Genomic DNA, 20,334 nt, shown 5'->3' on the forward strand with positions numbered 1-20,334 from the left:
TATTATACTGCTTGAAGCATGTTTTTGATGTAGCGACTTTCATCTAGTGTTTCACTGATCCTGGCGTGGCAGCGACTACCTTCCTTGATTTGATGTTTTAACCTTAAATACCACGGGTCCCCTGACCTCCTTTCTGCATGTCCTGAAAGGAGCACAGCCAAAGCGCCCGCCGTCCCCGGGCCAGCATCTGCAGCACCCCCGCATCAGCCACGGGGGCTTCCCTGTCCCGGAGCAGCTGCAGGCATTGCAGCGGTGCCGCTGCCGTGCTCCTTGCTGCGCCGAGGGATCTGTCACCCATAAAGGGTGACTTTATTTTTTCTACAGGAAAATAAAAGCCAAAGAGAGCACGTGCGAGCCCCTGAGGATACACAGCAGTTTGGGATGCTCGGCTCTGCTGAGGGAGTTCGGGGCTGCGCCCGCTGCCTGTGTCCCCCCATTCGAGGGGCCGCGAGCAGCCACAGCCCCCGGCAGGCAGGGGCTAGGAGAGCGGGCAGCGCTTGCCCGCCGGGCTGCAGGTCAGGCCGTGCGGACCCTTGTGACGGGAGAGCAGCTGCCGGGGCTGACAGCTCTGCCTGCTGGCCTTGGCACCCCGACAGGATGCCCGCGGCCACCTCTCTGCGCCTGAACGCTGGGAAATGAGCGCTGCTTGCAGCCTACTCCTGCCTCTCGCGCTTTTTTTTTTTTTAATAAAAATACAGGAGGGTTTAAAATACCTTTGTGATGGCTTGCTCCTGCAAGATATTTTTCTGCCCTCCATACATCTGCAAGATGCTGGAGCTGGCACCAAGGGCCTGCGGTTTCCCCGGAGGAAAGCTGGGGCAGGTGCCCCGTGCAGGGGGAGCAGCCGCGCATCTGTCACCGCTGGAGGTGGCCGTGCCCGGGACGGGCTGGGGGTCCCTTACCTCGGGCCCTGGGTGCTGTGGCTGCCGATGAACTGCGCCGAGAGGCTCCCGGCCACGCTGGCACTCGTCGGGGAAGACCAGCCTGCGGACGACCCCGGCCAGGACTTGATGCTTTCTGTGGGCTCCAGACTGAGCGTGGAGCCGATGCTGGAGCAGGCATCCCTGCGAGGAGAGATGAGACCCCGTTAGCTCCACAAGCGCAGGCAAGAGAGCTGGCGGCACTGGGAAGGGGTCCTGGAGCACGTGTGAGGGTGAGGCTGGGCACAGACTGGGGGCTCCTTCACAGCTCCGGCAACGGCAGCTCCAGCTGCTGGGCTCTGCTCTGGCTGTTTTGTGGCACCGGCACAGATTGGATAAAACAAACCTTTCCAGGCAACCTGGTCCTTGTGCCATTGCTGTTAGCATTAGCTATTTCCCTCATGCTTTTATAAGTGCCCTGTAGCCTGTAGATAGTGGGCAGGAAAACCACACTGCTACCTGCAGTGCCCCGGGACCGGAGCTGCAGTGGCAGAGCCAGCGTGACCCCAGGCACCCCACTGTGCCCTACGCACCCCTGGGCTCCCCTGGGGCCAGAGCTACCCCTGCCCACCCGCTGGGACCCCGCACTCCAGCTGCAGCAGATTAAATCCTTTAGGATCTTAGTTTTCCTTCAAAGCCACAGCTTTCCTTCGAAGCTTCACAGCTTCGTGTTCTCAAAGTGCAGGCTGGAGGAATGAGCGCATCCCCCCCCTCCCCCAGTTTAACAGACAGAGCTCCCAGGGAAAGCGAGCAGGTCGATGGGCATGGGAGGCACACAAGCCAGCACATCCATCTGTGCCCAAGTGGAGCGCGGAGCCTTGGCAGGCTGCGGGCAGCTGGTGGTCCATAACCCATCGCACGACGCGGTGCAGAGTCCTGCCCTTCGGCTGGCAGCTCCCCGGGGCTCACTCACGTCTCCCTCCTGGAGCAGAGCGACTCCCGCGCCGTCTGCACGCTGCAACCAAGGGACAAAAGAGGGAGTCAGCCGCAGCGCTGCCGATGGCTCACACGAAGCCACCGTGCAAGTCTGACGAGATGAAAACTTCCCAGACCAACCGTATCAAAGCTTGCTGCTGTGGCTGCCGGTACGATCGGGGCAGGGTTTTGCCTGAGCTGGGCAACATACCCCCCCCAAACAGCCCGAGAAGAGCTCCGGCAGGGACCAGGGCAGCGTCAGGGCCGTTCCCAGCACGCTGCACGGCTAAAGTCCTCCTCACCTGCTCCCTGCACCCTTCAGGCCCTGGGCTGCAAGAGGGACCCCAGTGCATGCACCCCCCACCACAGAGACGGGTGCTGCTGCAGCGTACGTTGCGTTTGCGCTCGCAGACCTCCGCTGTGCCCGCACCGGCGAAGGGCGGGGAGCAAAATACACCACTTTTCCTGCACCCAGCAGCTGCGGACATCCCTACCGGGGAGCACTTCTCACCTCCCGCTAATGTGTCAATTGTATTGGAAATCACTTTTTTTTTTTTTATGAAGAAGCGAATTTCTGAGCTCACGGTTTCTATCTCAACCTTCCCTGGTTTAATCACTACATAAAGAAAATCTCTTCTCACGGCATGGTGACAAGCACATCTCTGCCTTTTTTTTTTTAAATGCATTTATCTATTTTGTCTCCATTTGTCACGATGCTCCTTTAGCAGTGTAGCAGAGGGGAAAATCGGAGGGCTGAGGGGAAAATTGGAGGGCTGTAGCAATAACACCTGAAAAATTCACTGGAATTTCTTTCCCATTTTTTCCTAGTAAAATCCTCCCAGCTTCACCGGTTCCTCCAGGCCCCTGGCTCCTGTGGCTGAACAAAGTGCAGGATTTTCAATCCGTAAATCCAGCGCTGGGGCACCCGCTGACACGTGGCAGCACGCCACGCTGCTAGGGACGGGAGCTTGCTCTGCAAATGGGGCTATTTCCACCCTTTTTGCTTACTTGAAGCTGGGCCACACAGTATGATTTTAAGGGTGATGCTTTTTCATGAAACCTTTCATTAACATGAAGTTTCTTGTCCATAAAAACACGTGCTGCTGCAGCGAAAACGCTTGAGGATGCAGACGTGCAGCTGCAGCCACCCTGGCATCACCCTTGCACAGCGCAGCATCGTTCCCCACCAGAAAGCATCTGAGCCTGCCCTTCTGCCCCTCTGCAGCCCCCCCAGCCCCCGGCGCTCCTCGCCTCACCTCTCAGCATCGCTGTCGTCGCTGGACCGCAGCTCCTCCAGGGCCACCTGCAGGTCGGCGATGCGCCGGATGGAGGTCCCCAGGTCAGCCTGCAGGACCTGCCGCACCGCCGCCAGCTCCGCCAGCTGCTGCTCCTGCGCGGACGGCACCGGATTAGCGCCTGCACCCCGACACGGCACCTCGAAACGCAGAGCAGGCAAGCGAGGCGTCTGCTGAAACTCCCCCCACCCCAGTGCTCTCCGTGCCCTGCCAGGGCTTGCTACCTGCCGCCGCACCCTGTTGCGTGTGCCATAGTTTGTAAAACACAAACTTCATCCTACACGAGAAGAGGAGCAGATGAAGCTGAACCTCTCCATGGCCGACCAACACCCTCCGCAACGGAAAAATGCGGAGGAGATGAGCCAAAAACCCTGAGCGCTGGGCAGAACGTAAGGAGCCACCAGCGATTACCGTGTGGAAACTGAACTTAACTCCGGGGAGGGGAGGGTGACCTTGGTTTTAGGCACATGGCTGCACCAGGACATCATCAGGTCGTACAGACGGCCTTCCCGGAGATAATTAGTAGAGAGTAATGTCTTCCTGAGCCAGCCAGACCAGCGTGGGGCAAGCATATATGTGGTCAGCCCAACACAGAGTATAAAACCTGGACAAGTAATAAAACAAACTTTGAAGAGAACAACGGGCTTGAGCTGGCTTCAACCCACACATCCCTTCCTGGCAGCTGGGGATGCCCAGTGCTGTGGCAGGGAGCGTATAGAGACCGGGGATGGGCATCACATCTGCGTAGTGACTCGGGTGTAGGTTGCAATTGCTGTATTGTGCCTGTGCTGTGATTTCAGTACGCTGCTGTATCACTCTGCTAAATCAAAATGTAACGCCAATATACCAAATTAAACATTAACCCCCCTGCCCCGTGTGGAATATAGAAAAGCTCCCTGCGTGAAAGCATCATGGCCCTGCCAGGGACCGAGCAGGGCACAGACCGCGGGGAAGCTCCTGGGTGTTTCGGGGCTGCTCCTCCACTCACACACACCACACACCCGCTTGGAAACGAAGCCCTTTCCAGAAACGCTGGAGCTGATAGGAAAAACCAGACGCTCCATTCATAATTTAAACTACAGGGAGAAAAAGCCGGACGAGCAGCACAACCCGTATGGCTCCACGGACCCAGCATCGCCCATGGCCGGGCGGCCTCACGGCACACCGAGGATGCTGACCCGGCACTGCCCGCCCGCCGCAGCTGAGCAGCACCGTGTTCATTGGATTCCACGTCCTTTCAGCTAGGAAGGAAATCTTTGTGCAGTTTTCTAAACCATCACAAGGCAGAGAGAGAAGGAGAGTGAGCGCGAGCTGCAAATTCACTGTGATTGAAGCTGCCAGCTGTAAAATTGCCATCTCGGTGGTGACAAGGTGAGAGATGATTTGCAGCACGGGCGGCGACAGGCCGCGGCGCAGGAGCCGGCAGACTGTCAGAGTAAATAATGAAAGCCCTGGGATCACCGGGCACGCGGGCCTGAAGGGAAGAGCATTTCAGTTCATAAAAACATGCAAAGAAATATCCCGGTTCAGGTTGCACAGCATCACAGTTGCCTCTGGAAATGCTCCAGTATTGGTAAAAACCCGAACGCTGCCAAGAACCTTTCTGAAACTCTGCGCTTCCGAGATCTTTGCTTCCCTCCCGCTCGGGCAAACGCAGGAGGGTGGACAGGACCCATTTTGTCGTGGAAACCTCTCCAAGTCGCGTGGGGATGGCCCATTGCCCAGGCAGCGGAGATGCTCCCCACACCGGGGCTGACCCTGCAAACAGCCGGCGGCTCAGGAGGGGGCACACGGTGAAATGCTGACCCCCGAAAGGAGAAAAGCCAAAGGGGAGAGAGCTCCAAGCTTCGGCTGATTATGTGCCTATATTCAGCTATTTGTGACTGCGAGACCAGGTAGTAAAACAACCGCTAGATAAAAAGCTCAACCCTTCAAACAGGCTGATAAGAGTCTCTATTGAACTAGTTCCTCAGCTCCAGGATATGGCGCAAATTAAATATAGTTCAGTGGCTGCATTTAATTCCTTTCTTCCGTTCTGCTATTATTAACCTGACAGTGACTGGCAGGGAGGCAGCCCGGAACGCAGCAGCGCACACCCCTCCTGGCACCCCGATCCCGCTTCCTCTGGCCGGTGACAAATGAAATCCCCCGGGTGCAGCTGCGAGAGCAGCAAACAGCATGTCCGGGGGGCTGGTGGGGTCCCCCCGGCCCCGCTGCCTTCCGCACGACAGCCACAGGAGCACCAAGAGAAATGGGACCACCGCGGGGCTGATGTTGCCGAGCCAGGGCTCCAACCTGGCTCGCCTTGGGGATGCCCCGGTCCCTGGGCACCCACGGTCTGTGGCACCCATGGTGCACGGCAGGGAGCCGGGCTCCCCTCGGGGATGCCCCGGTCCCTGGGCACCCACAGTCCATGGCACCCATGGTGCACGGCAGGGAGCCCAGCTCCCCTCGGGGACGTCCCGGTCCCTGGGCACCCACAGTCTGTGGCACCCATGGTGCACGGCAGGGAGCCCAGCTCCCCTCGGGGACGTCCCGGTCCCTGGGCACCCACAGTCTGTGGCACCCATGGTGCACGGCAGGGAGCCCGGCTCCCCTCAGGGATGTCCCGGTCCCTGGGCACCCACGGTCCGTGGCACCCATGGTGCACGGCAGGGAGCCCGGCTCCCCTTGGGGATGCCCCGGTCCCTGGGCACCCACAGTCCATGGCACCCATGGTGCACGGCAGGGAGCCCAGCTCCCCTCGGGGACGTCCCGGTCCCTGGGCACCCACAGTCTGTGGCACCCATGGTGCACGGCAGGGAGCCCAGCTCCCCTCGGGGACGTCCCGGTCCCTGGGCACCCACAGTCTGTGGCACCCATGGTGCACGGCAGGGAGCCCAGCTCCCCTCGGGGACGTCCCGGTCCCTGGGCACCCACAGTCTGTGGCACCCATGGTGCACGGCAGGGAGCCCGGCTCCCCTCGGGGACGCCCCGGTCCCTGGGCACCCACAGTCTGTGGCACCCATGGTGCACGGCAGGGAGCCCGGCTCCCCTCGGGGATGTCCCGGTCCCTGGGCACCCACGGTCCATGGCACCCATGGTGCACGGCAGGGAGCCCGGCTCCCCTCAGGGATGTCCCGGTCCCTGGGCACCCACGGTCCGTGGCACCCATGGTGCACGGCAGGGAGCCCGGCTCCCCTTGGGGATGCCCCGGTCCCTGGGCACCCACAGTCCATGGCACCCATGGTGCACGGCAGGGAGCCCGGCTCCCCTCGGGGATGCCCCGGTCCCTGGGCACCCACAATCCATGGCACCCACGCTGTGCGGCAGGAAGGAGCCCGGCAGCCTTGGGAGGGGGCCGCACAGGGCACCGGGGGCACTTTGGGGACTGCAGAGCCGTGGGCGCTACGCACTGTGGGTAACCTTGGGCTCCCCTGCCCACACGCCGCTCGAGTGGCAATTTGAACGTAAGCCTGAAAATACCTGTTTCTTAACAGGAGTTGACGCTGCTCAAGCACAGCGACGTTGCTAAGACAGGCTCCTGCCAGCGGAGGTACTGTCACCACCGCCATCGCCCCGGGTGCCCGGGCTGATTAAATGCAGAGGAAAGCGCCAGCCACAGCCAGAGAACAATCCGGGACTGCTCCACGCTCGCTCTCGAGTGACTGGCACGAGCCTATGCCCAAAGTGAATTTTAGCTCCCGGGGCTCAGATTACTGTAAAGTGAATTCTGGTGATACAAATCTGCAGCAAGAAGATGTGGGGAAGAGAAACAGTACCGCTCAATTTCTGTGCCCTGCCTTTCAGCTTGGGCTCAGCACATCCGCAGCTCACGAAGATGCTGCAGCCAGCGAGGAGGAAGAGGAGGAGGAGGAGGAAGAGGAGGAGGAGGAGGAGGAGGTCGGCAGAGCCACAGCCAGGCCAGAGGCAGAGCAAGGGGAAATGCCCTGAGTAAACGAGCTGCTCAGTATTTTGGGCTCAAATGAGTGCAAAATAGAAAGGCTCATGCTTACAGTCACAGAGCAGCCGTGTCAATCAGCTCTGTGCCCGTGACAGCGCTGCGGTGGGGAGCGGGCTGCAAACCCACGTCCCACCCGTCCCAGCGCTCCATCCCAGACCTCGTGCAAGGAGGCACTTCACGTTTTACTCAAACATAAAGTATCTGTACCAGACAATTGTCCCAAGGAAAGAACTAACTATGTCAATATAATTAAATTTGAAATGCAAAAAAGTTATCTTCGTAATAGAAACTGACAAGAACGGTCCCCGCGTCAGGCCACTGCTATCCCAGGGAGCTATTAGACACCTTTGACACTCGTTGTTTCAATCTAAATGTAAATGCAAGAAGCATTTTCCCTTTTAATACAGCGACGGGTCTGAGCGTTTACATCCTCACTCAGGATGAACTGCTGAGCATCGCTGGCTTTTTGTTTCCTCTGAGCAGAAAAGGGGGAAAAAAGGGGGAACGTATTTATTGAGAAAACTCATAACCCGCCTGCTCGCGTGGCTCTGCTGAAGCACAGGCACTGCCTGAGAGAGAAACGCTGCACGCGGTGGAGCGAGCGGTGATGCACCCACGGCTGTGCCCTCTCCCCATCCCGCCGGACCCCGGGGATGAGCCCGTCCTCCCCCACCCTGGGCAGCAGCCGGGAGCCGAGGAAATCGCGCAGCTGCAGAGACACCGGGCGACGGCGTTGCTGCACCCCACCAGCGTCTCCACTCTCAGCAGAGCCTCACCTCACCCGAGCGCGAAGGGACCCGCTCCCCCCTTCCCGGCTTCCCTGCACGTTGTGACTTGGTTGCCACAGCCAGAGCCAGCCGGCCGCTGCCCTTCACCACGTGCGAGAAACCACGCACGACGCCGATCGAGAGGCTGCCGGGGACCGGAGCGATACACCGCACTGCGGCTGGACCCGGGGGGATGAGAGGTGACTTGCACGTCATTTTGCCTGCGTTATTCATTGTTAAGGGCCCGTTATCGGAGCCCCCATGCTCCGGCTGGCGCTGACGATGATGGGGAACCCGGACGGCTGCTGGGGGGGGCTGCAATCAGAGGAGCTGTGCTGATGAATAGGGCTTATAAAGCAACAGCTGCCAGGGGAATCAGTCCTTTTACCTAATCAAGGAGGGGGCGCAGGCTGGAGCAGCTGCCCTCACCCTGCACAATGCCTGGGGAGTAAGGCAGCAATTTTCCGACTGTGTATGAGATTTCTTCTTCTGCTACTCTTTAGCCCGCACAGGGATCTAATAGGCATTGCATGGCAAACTGATCCGTGGGGGGAGTTCATCCCCAACCACACACATACACCTCAGCCGGGCTGCTCTTGCCAGCCCGCGGCCCACCAGGAGCAGTGCCGGGGCTGCCCCGTGGGACCCCAGCGCCTCCCCAAAAGGTGTCCCGCAGACGGGGGGGCCGCTTGCTCAGGGTGGGAACCCCACAGCCGCCGGGCTGGGGGCCAGTGCCGGAGCTGCTGGCTGGGAAGGGTCCGGGGGCAGGACTGCACTGCCAAGGGGTCCCCATCAGCCGCTCACATCAGCCCTCGGAAGCACGCTCCCTCCTTCTCCCGCGGAGAAGCACGGATCATTGCCTTCTCCCTTGCAAAGCAGCAGATACCAGACTTGCAAAAAGCCCCAGTGCTCCTGAAAGGAGCTACAGCTACTGCCACAAACCAGAGATGGTGAAGCAGAACTAACGATCCTTTGCTTCATGTGTATGTTGATTTTTCGTTGAAAAGCACCACTAATTTCTCTCCTGCCTTGCAGCCGTTTGCAGCAGCCCTACCGCGTCCATCCTGCCGACCAGCAAGGAACCTGCCCACGCACCGGGCTGTGGCATGGGGAGCACGGGGAGAGACGGGGATGTGGCACCAGCTGTGAGCGCAGGGAAAGGTGCACCAGCTTCCCAAATGGGGACCGAGAGCATTTCTGCTCCACGGGCTCAGGAGCATCCTCTGCCGTTAAACCCCAGTCCCTGTGAGCACCAGCATATCTGGCTCCTTCCACCAAACCAGTCAGTCACGCACAGCAGAAACCAGCCTGACCAGCTCAGAAACCCCGGCTGATGTATATTTTATAATCAATAAATAAAATATATGTTCTGCCTGGTTTTGCATACATTTCCAAATTGGATTCTCCCACTCACAGTGTATCGGCGGACAGTTCACCCCAGAGCACAGCACTCCCAGAACCCCACAGCACCGGTCCGCTGGCAGGTCAAAAGCATTTACTTTGGAAAGCTGAGGTTAATTTCTGCTGACAGGGAGCCTGAATTAAAGGCTCTCTCAAGACAAGGGGGAACGGGAGCTCACTTGGCACGGGTCAGCACAGAGCAAACGCATTCTGAGATGCTCGTGCCCACAGCCCAGACTCCTGCCCTCCCTGGGGACGCTTGCAGGAGGATGCTGCTGCACATCGGCGCTGGAAAGACCCTGACAACACGAGTTACACTGCAAAAAAAATTAATTCCTACCGCGAGCGTCAGAGCTGAGCGCTCAGCAGCGGGTCTGGCCTGCTGGCCACCTTTCCCTGCATTTCATACGGCCCCTCTGCACCCGTCCTGTGCAAAGCCCCTCGGCCCGCAGAGCACCCGCCTGCCCCTCTCACAGCAGCACCTGCTCTCACTGCGAGGGGCTGGAAAGGAAGAGGGTTGGGTTGGAAAGGTTTGCTGCGCGGGGGGAGGATCGCTGCCACTTCGTGGGTACCCGGACAGGAGGGGCAGTGAGGGCACAGCCCCCGGCACCCTGCCACCGTCACAGCACGGCAGCAGGGCTGTCACCCAGCGGGCAGCCAGCGCTGCCGCGGAAGAGGTCAAGACAAGCGCAGGCTCTGCGCCAGGCAAGGACAGCCGGCAAGGACAGGAGACGTGGGCTGGCAGCTCCCGGGGCGGCTCCTGCTCCTGGGAGAGGGGTGCCGGCCCGCTCTGCCGCCGCGCAGCCAGCAGGCGAGACCCCGCTGCCCACCGCCTCCCCGAGCGTCGCTGGGGCTTCCTCCTGCGGTTCTCCAGCGGACTTTTCCAACAGCCAGAAAAAGATGCTCAAGCCCTGGCAGCCTGCGCGGCGCGCGGGGCACCAGCAGGCAGCTGGAGACGTTTCAGCCCCTGGCCAGAGCCCACCTGGAAACAGGGGAGAGGGGACATCTCAGCTGGCAGCTCCCTACCTCCTACCCCGCGTCCCCCCCCCCGTCTCTCCACATCCTGGCTTTGCTTTCATTGCTTCTCTGGAAAAGGATTTCTAAAACCTTTTTTTCTTAAGAATTTCTTTTTCATCTAATTTTGTCTCGGAAGCATTTGAAGATAAGTTAAAAAGAGCTGAGCAAAAACAGTAGTGAAATAATTTATGGGACTATAAAGGATGCCAAGGCAGGCACCGTAGAGCATCCAGTGCCACGTCCTCATCGCCGTCTTTTATTTTTGTTTGTGGTTCTGCTGTCACAACATAACCTTTGCAAGCTCCCATTCACCTGAAGTGAAGTGTAATCTAATTAGTCCAATTTGAATTGCTTCTATTTGAATAATTTAGTGTACACCTGCAGTATTCATCAATCATTATTATTTTTAATTAAGTAATTAACTCGCAGGTTTTCAGAAAGTTTGAAGTGACAAAATTTCCACGGTTGAAGTCTCAAGTGAGACGGGGTGAGCAGCTCTTTCTGCGCTCGCAAACACCAGCATTACCAGTAATTGGTGTGAGCAGCCACAAGTGCTGATGATTTCCTGAAGAATTTACTTCTTTAATGGCAAACCAGAAATCGCACGCCTGCTGTACAACAGGCCTAATTAGCGCATATGGTTGAGTTTTCACTTGTGGCTCCTCCATTACCCAACCTCACCTCGAAGGACTGGCTCCCTTTGATGATAATTGTCATTACGCTTAGCCAAAGTCATTAGCTTTTGAAGAAAAGAGCAGCTCGGAAAGACCCAGGAGCGGGCAGTGCTGGGGTCGAGGGCTGCGGAGACATCAGAGGGGTTGGCTGGGACCCTGCTGGGAGCTGTAGGTTTGCCTGGGCGGGAGTGCGGCATTCCCGGATGGAGGCACAAACAGCTCCCACTTCGCTTCTCAAGTTCACTGAAAGCACCAAAAAAATCTTTAAAGCTTGCAAATGAAAAAAAAAAATCATAGAGATCAGGCTGTAACGTGCTACAGCATGCTGGATTGCATGGCAATAACAGGGCTGCATTACAAAGGGGATCTGCCATCATAAGCACCAGAAAAAAAGGTTATTTACACTGTGACTCTCACCTTTTTTTGGAAAAAAAAAAAAAAAAAGTGTGAAGAATATCTTCACACCTGTAGTTCAGTTTTCAGTAAAAATAGTTAATTATTATGCTGATGAATTTCACAGCTTGGTTAAAGAAACCTGATTTTAAGATAGTGCCCGCAAGCCCCCCATGGCATGCCCCGGCAGCAGGGGCTCGGGGGGGTCAGCAGAGCTGTCTGTCGGTCTGGGCGGCTGGAGGAGACGCAGCGAGGCCGGCCGTCTCCCCGGCACGCGCCTCTGCCAGCTGGGGCTTCGTCCCAGCAGGATCAGCCCCTGCTTTTCCCTGGGCACCTCAGCAAGGTGCCCCACGCGGGCGGGAGGCACCCGGCTCTCCAGGGCAGGAGGGACCCTGGGGCTCCTGCCCACGGCTGAGCTCCCATCCCAGAGCTCCCATCCCAGCCTCCAGCAGCCGCTTGATTTCTCCCGTGAAATCCAAGCTGTAGAGGCAGCTCAGTCATCGGCAGTACAGCCGTAGGTACCCCCTTACAGAAACACGAGCTTCTTTAAGCTTTTTAGCTATGCTTGGCACCTCCTGGAAGAATAACTCTCTACAAGGTGGAATTAGTCCGTCCTGGCTTGTTAGCAGCTCACATCTCCCCCCTCTGCTGCAGCAAACCCACAGGTAAGGAGGGCGATGCTCTGCCAGAAGCTCTGGGAAAACAGTCCCATCAAGGCAAGGCATGGGACAGGGTCCTCAAGCTGTGCCCCTGCCCCCGTCCTGCCCCTGCCCCTGCCCCTGCCCCTGCCCAGGGCTTCCAGTGATGGCTGTGGACACCCAAAGCACCTGAGACGAGGCCCCTTGCAAACACACCCTTGTCTCCCCAGTGCTCACGATGGACCATCTACCCATCTCCAGCATCATCCCCAGAGCACTGAAGCCAGGAGCTGTGCCCAGCACCCAGCACCACCCTGCCCTAACAGCAGTTTCAGGAGGGAAATCCCTGCCGGTGGCTGGTCCCAGCCACAGCGATGGCAGCTCACCACCCTACACACCCCGGCCCCACATGCCCGGTCCCAGCCCCTGCTCCGTCCTTCCCTGCACCGCACCAGGCAGCTTCACCAGGGGACGCTTGTATCGAGACAAGCACGAGCGTGTGTGCATACACGATGAGCGAAGAGACCAGGGCTTGGTTTTAAGCTCCCCAGGACTGACTCTAAGTTGGAAATCCATCTCTCGCTTCTCGCTATGACTCAGTTTCTGCTGTGGCCCGAGCAGACCAGGCAGCTGGTCTAGCCTTTCAAGCTCTGGGTGTCAGCACAGCAGCTGAAAAATGAGGAGCTGTTGCAGGCTGGGATCCAGATTTTATCAGAAGAAGAGCTACAGCTCCATGGAGGGAATTCAGTACATGCAACCAGAGCAAAGACAGAGACAACCAGGGCCAAGTACTACCCCCTCCATTAGAAAACATGCCTCCCTCGCTGCGATGCCACCGGGCTTGGAAAGTGTTCAAAACCCATTCTTCTTACAAAATTCATAAGGCAGAGCCATCTGCCTGGCAGCCAGCTCTCCAGCTCCCATCCCTGCTTCTTGCTGGATTTTCCCTGCTGCCTGTGAATGGCATGAGTCTGCCTCCCAGCTGCCCAAAGCTGGGGCGAAAACGAGGGAGGGATGAAAATAGCTGTCCTGAGCCTGGCTGAAGGTGCGGGGATGGTGCGACAGGATTTTCAAGTGCCTCCACCACTGGTAAATACGAGCTGTGAGAATAAAACACCTTATATACAGGCACCAGCTCTTAGGACCCCAGGAAACAAGACGGGATTTCTAACCCAATCTGCACAATGAATTTCTCCCTTCAACGCATCGCTTAAATCCTGACAGTGTGTGGCAAGTCCACAACCTCGCGACTGTTTATTTAAATAAATTTAAAAAAAAATTGTTAGGTGCAGACCATGACTTAAGTAATGTTAAGTGAATAATTCATGCAGTATTTATAATTGATGGGGGACTTAACAGGAGCAGAGCCGTAAGTGGCTTTCTATTAACTATTGATGCTCTCCGCCAGCCACTCGACAAGCACGGCTGGGCTCTGCGATCACAGCTCTCCCGCGATGTTTTATTTAAGCGCTGGTAAGAGTACACACAGGCTGGGGGAACGCCTCTGCTCCCGGGGAACGCCGCGATGCCTGTGCGGCAGCCCCTGGCTCCCGACACGGCCGTGCCGCGGTGGGCTCTCGGAGCCCCGGTTCCCATGGAGCAATGGCCCCGACAGCCGCCACGTGCCGGGGGGGAGAAGCCTGGGGCTGGTGTGATGTGGCTGGGGGAGCTCGCCCGCTGCAGGGCTTGCCTGGCTCCTTCCTCCTGCTGCAGCAGATGCCAGATAACCCCAAATGTCTGGGTGTCTGGATAAAGCCAGACCCCTCCGTATTGGCTTATGAGTTTGTCTGTTTATGGGGTTTTGTGTCTTATTCCAGGGAGGTGCCTCTAAAATCCCTTCAGCCTTCTATGCAAACTTCATTTGTGAGAACAGAAGCGTTCTAAGGAGACCAAGTGTCTTGCTACACCCATCATTCACATCCCCATATGAAACATTCAAAAAGCTTCTAAAAATATATGCACAAATACAAAAATACAGTTAAAAGAACCCACCCATATCCTAACAGACAGCGCATCTGTGTTCCAAAACATTGCATTTATAACAAAGCTGCAATAAACACACAGTTATCATAGCAACTGAAGCCGTGTCTCGCTCGGTGCCGGCAGGGAAAGCAGCAGGATCCGGCCCCGGGGTGGGTTGCTGCAAGCCCAGCGGGCAGCCCCGCAGCCCGGGGAGCTGCTCGGCATGCCCGGGGCTGGCGGGCACACAGGGCGCACCCAGCAAAGCATTTGGTTTTAAAATCTCATGACTCCAAAGAGCATCGATGGCTGCATGACTCCGACCTAGAGGGGAGACTCGTTTTGTGCCCAGGGGAGGGTGTCCCGGCAGCCAGAGCCGCGCGTGAGCACGTAGGATTCAGGCTGGCAGAGCAAGGACAAAGCCTGTTCACGGCACAGGCAGGGGATGTGGAATAATTCACACTAAAGCACCGTTCCCTTCAGAAAGGCTGGCAGCCTAAGGGCGAAATAAATGCTGAAATCTCCTTGATTGTTAAATAAAAGATTATTGATAAAATAACTGCTTCTAATGTCGCTGTGCTGCCAGCAGAAATGCAATATCTTTCAATTACTGCTTGGAAGCAAGACTTTCCTTTTGTTTACTGGAAGAAAACAACATGAAAAGAGATGCTCGTAGAGGACTGTAAAATGAAGGTGAATCTATTTTTGCCGTACTCTAAATCCGGCTGGGGCTTTGCGCGCACAGAGCAGGTTAGCTGCTTGTTGGCACCGTCTGACACACCGCCATGCCACGGGAGTATTTGGCTACGACCGGGAGCGCAACGAGGAGCTGGCGCTTCGGCCGAGCCCCGGCACGCCGAGCCACGCAGCCGCTTTTCGGCACGTGGGGGGCTGGCAGGAGGACGGGCATTTCCCCCGTGCTGGGGTAGCACTTGGCCCCGCTGCGGTTCTGCCACACATAAGGAAAACCAGCACAAGGAGGTGCAGGAATGACCTGAGCAACTTCTCAGCATTTCTTAGAGCGGAGCAGGCAAAGCAATCTCCTTCTCGGAACAAAACACGGAGCAGAGGGGCTGCCCAGGCTGCCAGCCCAGCTATGGAGAAATGAAACGCGAGGTGCCTCAATGACAGCTTCGGTTCAATGGTTTGAATGAATTCACTGCAATTCACTGCCCCTCTGAGTGCTCCCCGGCTCCGCTTGCCAAAGCCGAGCCTGACACGCCGACATTAGCAAGGCCCCGGGCAGCCGTGGGGGAGCAGCCCGGGAAGCACGGCTTACCTGCGTGGGGGCCAGCTACCAGCAAATTGGCCAGCTCCACCTCCAAACACAGAGCACACAAAGCACCATGCAGAAAATCACTTTTCTGGGACTGTTGGGCCAATCTGCAGGTTACGGAGAGGTAACCTGCAGCAGCAGCAAACCCCCGCCATGGCCCTGGGGCCGCGCGAGCCCGAGGGGCAGCACCCCCTTACCAGCTCCATGCGCCGGCGGCTGGACTCCAGCTCCCTCTGCACCAGCTCGTCCATGTCAGCCTTCATCTCCTCCATCCTCCTCTGGTAGTACCGGGTGCTCTCCTTCTCCCGCGCCTCCGACTCGGCCGCCTTCTCCAGCTCCTCGCCCATCTTTATGATGCTGTCTCGCAAGCGCAGCACCAGCACCTGGGGAGGCAGCAAGGAGGGCACGAGGTGAGGCAAGGGAGACGGAGGTGAGGAGTTATGAAGCTCTCCACGAGCATCAAGCGAGGTGGAGAGCACTCCCTCCTCAACCCGTGCTGCGGGGCCAGTCACTATTATTATCATTATCAAGCATCACCCTGAAACCTTGCAAGTGGCAGCAGCTGCCTGCAGCGGGTGCGGACCCCAGTGACCCCAGCCCGTCCCTGCACCCAGGTCTGCACCCACCACAGCAGGCAGCACCATCTCCCACGGCCACACCGTGTCCCCCGGGGCTCCCACGGAGCCAGCTGCTGCTTTGGGGGCACAAAAGCATTTTCCTTCACCCCTGGGCTGGGCTTGTTTGGGCAGCACAACTCCAGGAAGAAGTGACAGTAAAAACATATCCCGGGGCACCAGCAGACATGCTGATTAACGGGGACAATGAAATATTGTGATCGAGCCTGATGTCTTGACTTCTGGACAACGCCAGAGCAGAGGGATGCCTGTCGGAGAGGTGCTGTGATGGATGTGCTGAGCGGTCAGCGCACACCATGCTCCGTGTCCGGAGGCAGGGACTCTATATTCCTCCAGGTGTTTATAGCACTGGACCCACTGTTGGCTTTCATTAAACACCACAGTAAAGCACGTATAGATAATGGTAGTGGCATGAAGTACATGGACTGTCCACAAGCACAGGAGAGCTGGCCAAAGACCCCCCCTCTCCCTCCCCACCCCTTCCTGGCTGCTTCTCCCCCCCAAAGCCGAGGCGGCGGCATCGCTGCGCCCGCCTTTTGCAAGCAAGCTGCATCTCCCCGGGGCTCCGCAGCCCCTCTGCGAGCGAGGAAGAGGTGGTACCTCAAAGCGCTTCATCTGCACGGCCTGGAAGTCCAGCTGGCTCTCCAGGTCGCGGATGCGGGCTTCCTGCCGGCTGACGATGGAGCGCTCGGCCGGGCACTGCTCCAGGAGCACCACTCTTGCCTGCGCTGCCTGCAGCTGGGCGAGGATGGGCTGCGTTAGCACCTCCCTGGCCCCTGACCTGCGCAAACACCTCCCGGTCCCTTTTCCAGATCCCCCGCCGGTCCCCCTCCTTGGTGTGACGTGCACCGAGGACCTCTCATGGCTCCTGAGACAAAGTGAATGTGCAGGACCTGGCTTAGGCTGCCAGGCGCTATGGAAAAGCATTGCCTTTGCCTTCCTGAAGGACTCCCTGCTGTTAATACCACACAATAAATGCATGACACTAACATGTATTTTTGAAGGAAAAATATGCCAGCAAGATGACACGTGTCTGGGTCTCTTTTGCTTTTCTCTTCTCAGCAAACTCTTTGAGAACAGCAGGCGTAAAAATTCAGTTTACCCCTGTGTGGAAAGCTGCCTGCACCAAGTCGTTTCTTCAGCCGTTACACTGAGATCTCCAAAGCAAACTGCTCTTTTAGCAATCCCGGTACAAGTTTGGTTCAGATTTTGTATTTGACCTAGAAGTATAGGAATTTGTCTTCTTTTATCTGGCCTATCTCTAAAGCACCACCTGCTCCGCCTCGGAGGGAGTGAGTCCTGCTTCTGATTCCTGGGCAGCTTAGCTACGCTCCAGTAAAGCACTTAAATTAATGGGATTACTCATGTGTTTAAAATTAAATCCATGCACTCCAGGAGGGCTGGTGCAGTCACAGAGGCGAGGCAGTGCAGCACCCGCCGGCACCCACCCCGGGGCCAGCCCCATCCCGGGGTCAGCCCTGTCCCAGGGCCAGCCCCATCCCGGGGCCAGTCCCCATCCCGGGGTCAGCCCCGTCCTGAGCTCGCTCGCCCCAGCAGGGCAGCTCCTGCCATGGCACTAGCAGCTTGGGAAGGGAGGAGGGAGAAGTGGGGCTCTCCATCCCGAGAGCCTCGCCAGGGAAAGCCTTCGCCAGCCCAAAGCCATTTGCTGGCAGAGCCCCGCAGCCTGTCCCGGCCCCGTCCTGCCCATAGCATCAGGGCTGCGGGCGTGCAGCAGGCAAACAGCGGCTTCTGCACCGTGCTCTCGGGGGCACGCACAGCGCATTAGGAAGAGGAGAGGAACCTGACCGTATTACAAAGGAGAAATGGCTTTGTACCACCGGGGTAGAGACTTGATCTGATTTCAGACAAGAACACGGCATCCAGGACTGGCACCGGCGATGCGCCGGGCACAGAGGGGCCAAAGGACGGCTGGATGGCTCTTGCTCCTCAGCTCTGGGTGCAACAGGCTGGGGGGGAATTACCTTCTCCTGAAGGCTCTGCTTTTCTTTCTTCACATCTTCCACCTGCGTCTGCAGGTCCCGGATCTGAGCGATATCCGTTGCTGACTGCAGAAAGAGAAAGCCCAGCAGTGGGAGCAGACCCGAGGCTTGGAGCAGAGGGCACACGCTGCGAGGAGTGCGGTGCCGAAGGCTGGCTCCTGCCTGCACCTCCTACCACCGAAACGGCGAGCCGCTCCTGCGTTGGGCTGAAGGAGCTTAATTCTCCTGACTCAATGCCACTTTCCTAATTTTTGAAACAAATAGCTGTAGATCAGGACAGAAACCATGTTGTCAAGGTCATTTCTGTCCTCAGGGTCCTTTCAGATACAGAACCCCAGCTCCATAACACCACTGCAAGGGGCACCAGACTGTGAATCGTCAGTCTCGCCAGCCTACTCCTGCTCCACCGGGAGCCTCGGAGTCCCTCAGCTCCAGGTACAATCCTTTGGGAGAGCCTGCCTTAGACTGGATATTGCGCAGAAAGCCGCAGGGCTGTCTGTCAGCACTTTTTAAGCTCTGCGTGAGAAAACACTGAAAGAAAGAATACGAAAGAATCCAGATAGGGATCCTATAGTATTTCCCAACTATTGAAACTAAAGCCAAGACACCTCTTGGAAGAAGACTCAAAACTACGGGTGAGAGGAGACGGAGCCATTCCTTCCTCTCATCACAGCATCTGCTTCCTGGGGTCCCCAAGCTGCTGTGTGCACTGACGGGGACTGCTCTTTGCTCTCAGCCAGGCTGCAGGGTTTTCCAAGCGCCCTCCCAGGGAGGGGGATGCTGCCCAGCCTCCACCGCCCCGGCTCCTACCTGGGCGATCAGAGCTTTGTGCTTCGCCATGAGCTCGTTCAGGTCTTCCTGGTCCTCGTCGATGCGTTTCAGGAGGTCGGATCTCTCGTGCTGCAGCTGGTACAGCTGCTCGTCCACCTGCGGGAGGACCCACGGGGCCGCTGGCTCGTGCATCCCACGGGGGACCCACCGCACAGCACCGCCGTGACCGCGGCAGCCTCGGGGACGCGCTGCCGCCAGCCTCCGACCCCGTGTTTGCACCGGGAGAGGTGAAGGGAGCTCCTGTGTATCTGCAGAGGGGGACTGTGGGATGCTGCACCCTTTCACTATCCACTGCTGCCTTATCCATCCATTAAGCCACCCGGGGACTGTTGTTCCCAAAGAGGCTGGGTGATTTGGTAAATGTGCTGATTATTGCTGATTTAGTAAAAAAGCTGATTATTGCTCTCAAACACGAGGCGGCAGGACTGCACCGCTGCCCTCCCACCTCCCCAGCCCCGGCTGTGTCTCCGCACCAGGGTCTTGTTTCTGCTGAGGGTTTCCACCTCCGTGTGCAAGTTCTCCAGCTCCAGGGCTGTCGTCTGCTGGGACCTCTGGGCCTCCGCACACTTCGCTTCACTCTCTTCCAGCTGGGAAAAATTGAGGGAGATCATAATTAAAGGAGCGCTCAGTGCCTGCAGAAACCACGTGCTGATTATGCTGTTCCCTTTGCCGCACAGTCACGTCTATTTACACTTCACCCCCAGAGCATTTTCCCCTGCTAACGCACACGGAAACTCGACCTTTTAAAATCTGTGCTGCTCTTCAGCCCGTCTGCTCCTGGTTTACAGTGCAAACTTCCCAGCCGGTGTGGCAGGGCTTCCTCGGCAGCTCCCGGCACACCCAGCCGTGGATCCTAACACCACTGACCAACCTGCTGAGTGCGGAAGGAAGCACCTTGATCTGCACATCCACCCTCTGCCTTGGCACCGCCATGGTGAGGTAGAGCTGGGATCATTAATTTGCAAAATTATGTGAATTACATGTAATTCCTGATTAGAGCAATTCACGATTCGGAGTTTGCAAATGGGCTTTTCACGTGGCATAAACTGCATTTGCAAATATACATGAAATATCACATTTATAAATGCTAATTTGCTCTTGGTTTTTATAGTTCAGCCATTAAGACTACAATGATCTTAAATGGGCTGCAAACATCTGGAAGATGCAGCATCATCCCAAAAACTCACACCGCCAGGACGGAGGAGTTTACGTAGGCTGTACCTGAACATCCAGTTCCTTCCCTTGCTCGCTTGGGTTTCTTTCTTTTCTTTATGAAAAAGAAAACTAAACCCCTCTACTTGCTGCTCATTTCCCATGCCCGGTCCCTGCTCCCCTGCAGAGGATGCAGAGCTCCTTGAGGGCAACGGGAGCCACTGTGCACCACAGTGAGAGTTTGAGCATTTTAGGCTATTTTCTCAGGGTTTACTCGCCTTTTTTCACTCTCTCCCTCAAAAAAAGGGGGATTACAAAGTACTGTAACTGGAGCAATCCTCGGCTCATTTCCCTCAACTGTTTGGGGTGATTGAGACCTACTTGGAAAAGCTGAGCAGGTAGTTTGCGTCCTCAGTGGTGCCTAATCCGCAGAGGAACTGGAAGGCGTTTTTCCCTTAAAGTCAACGATTCTTTTTATGTACCTGGCACAGTGCAATCTCCGAACGGCCGCTGCCCAG

General features: G+C 57.2%; 1 protein-coding gene across 1 annotated transcript in view; it reads right to left on the minus strand.

Moving 5' to 3' along the window:
- Positions 1-20,334, minus strand: part of MYO18B (myosin XVIIIB) — a 77,074-nt gene that overhangs the window by 8,384 nt on the left and 48,356 nt on the right. Inside the window, exons 34-41 of the mRNA XM_075515852.1 lie at positions 19,138-19,251; positions 18,644-18,760; positions 17,816-17,899; positions 16,434-16,571; positions 15,396-15,581; positions 3,092-3,225; positions 1,834-1,875; positions 903-1,064 (exon numbers count right to left, since the gene is read on the minus strand). Of these exons, the coding sequence (XP_075371967.1) occupies positions 903-1,064; positions 1,834-1,875; positions 3,092-3,225; positions 15,396-15,581; positions 16,434-16,571; positions 17,816-17,899; positions 18,644-18,760; positions 19,138-19,251 (977 nt within the window). The remainder of the gene's footprint in view (positions 1-902; positions 1,065-1,833; positions 1,876-3,091; positions 3,226-15,395; positions 15,582-16,433; positions 16,572-17,815; positions 17,900-18,643; positions 18,761-19,137; positions 19,252-20,334) is intronic.

This window comes from Mycteria americana, chromosome 13 (assembly GCF_035582795.1).
Source record: "Mycteria americana isolate JAX WOST 10 ecotype Jacksonville Zoo and Gardens chromosome 13, USCA_MyAme_1.0, whole genome shotgun sequence".
Taxonomy (NCBI): Eukaryota; Metazoa; Chordata; class Aves; order Ciconiiformes; family Ciconiidae; genus Mycteria; species Mycteria americana.